The 1,030-nt window shown below is 52.3% G+C and overlaps 1 protein-coding gene across 1 annotated transcript in view; it reads right to left on the bottom strand.

Moving 5' to 3' along the window:
• Nucleotides 1-748, bottom strand: part of znf703 (zinc finger protein 703) — a 3,493-nt gene extending 2,745 nt beyond the window's left edge. Inside the window, exon 1 of the mRNA XM_008417686.2 lies at nt 14-748. Within this exon, the coding sequence (XP_008415908.1) occupies nt 14-268 (255 nt within the window). The 5' untranslated portion in view covers nt 269-748. The remainder of the gene's footprint in view (nt 1-13) is intronic.
• Between the last annotated feature and the right edge of the window lie 282 nt (nt 749-1,030).

The following is a 1,030-nucleotide window of genomic DNA, read 5'->3' as shown; positions in this document are numbered from 1 at the left end:
AAAAAAAACTTACTTCAATGCTAACCGGCGCAGAAGTGAGGGGCTGGAGATACTCCGGGTGCAGCAGGTGGCCGCTGTGAGCCGTCAACATCTTCACGATCCGGACGGGAAGCCTCTTATTCTGGCGCGACGGGTCCGCGGGAGACGGGAGAGACGTGGGTGTGGGAGCGGACGCGCTCTCTGCTGCTCTCCGGCGTGGATCGCCGCTGCGCTCCGGGAACGACTGGCTGCGTAAAAGCGCGTCAGATCCAGCGGGGAGATCTCTCATCTGGATCTATCTGGGCGTGAAAAGAACCAGGGGCGCGCGGGGAGCGGACGCGGGGTTGGCTTTCATTTATCTGCACATTTCATGACGGCAAAATCGAACAGGAACAGAGTGCGCTAATCCAAAATGGCAGTGCGCAAACGGACGCGTCCTCCGCCTCGGAATCAAGCCGTTTTTAGAAAAAACACAAATACCCAAAGTGTCATCCTTCAGAGGTAATGGCTCAGAAATCCTTCATCCAGAAAATGGTTTTTGAAGAAAAAGAACGAGGGGGGAAAAAGACCATTAAAAATAGAAGGCAAGTTGTGGGAACAGCCCCGCAGAGGGAATTGTGTGCGGCACGTCCTGCGCGGTGTGGTGTTGCTGCGTCTCCCACTGCAGCTGCCTCTCGGTCTCTCACTCACTGGTTCTTCCACACGGACTGGGGCTGTGAGGGGAGGAATTTCAAAGCTGGCCGCCGCCCTCCAATCACAAGCGGCTGCGTTCAGAGAGGGGCGGAGGACCGAGCTGAGGGGGCGTGGCCTGCCTCCCGCTCTCACCACCATGCGGGTGAAGCTGCAATGTTGCTGGAAAATGTGTGCCAGTGACCTCCAAATTTCACATGCAGGATGAAGCAAGGGAATCTCACACTGCATTGCAAAAGATATCTATTTATATTATATCCTTTTCTTTCAAATATCTTTTTTTTTTTCAAAATGTAAAATGAGATTACGGAATCTGTTTTTGGAAAATAGGACTTGTGTACATAAAAGTTAATGTACAGTT

Source organism: Poecilia reticulata, linkage group LG9 (assembly GCF_000633615.1).
Source record: "Poecilia reticulata strain Guanapo linkage group LG9, Guppy_female_1.0+MT, whole genome shotgun sequence".
NCBI classification, from domain to species: domain Eukaryota; kingdom Metazoa; phylum Chordata; class Actinopteri; order Cyprinodontiformes; family Poeciliidae; genus Poecilia; species Poecilia reticulata.
The sequence above is the reverse complement of the archived record's forward strand: the minus strand, read 5'-3'. Positions and strand labels throughout refer to the sequence as shown.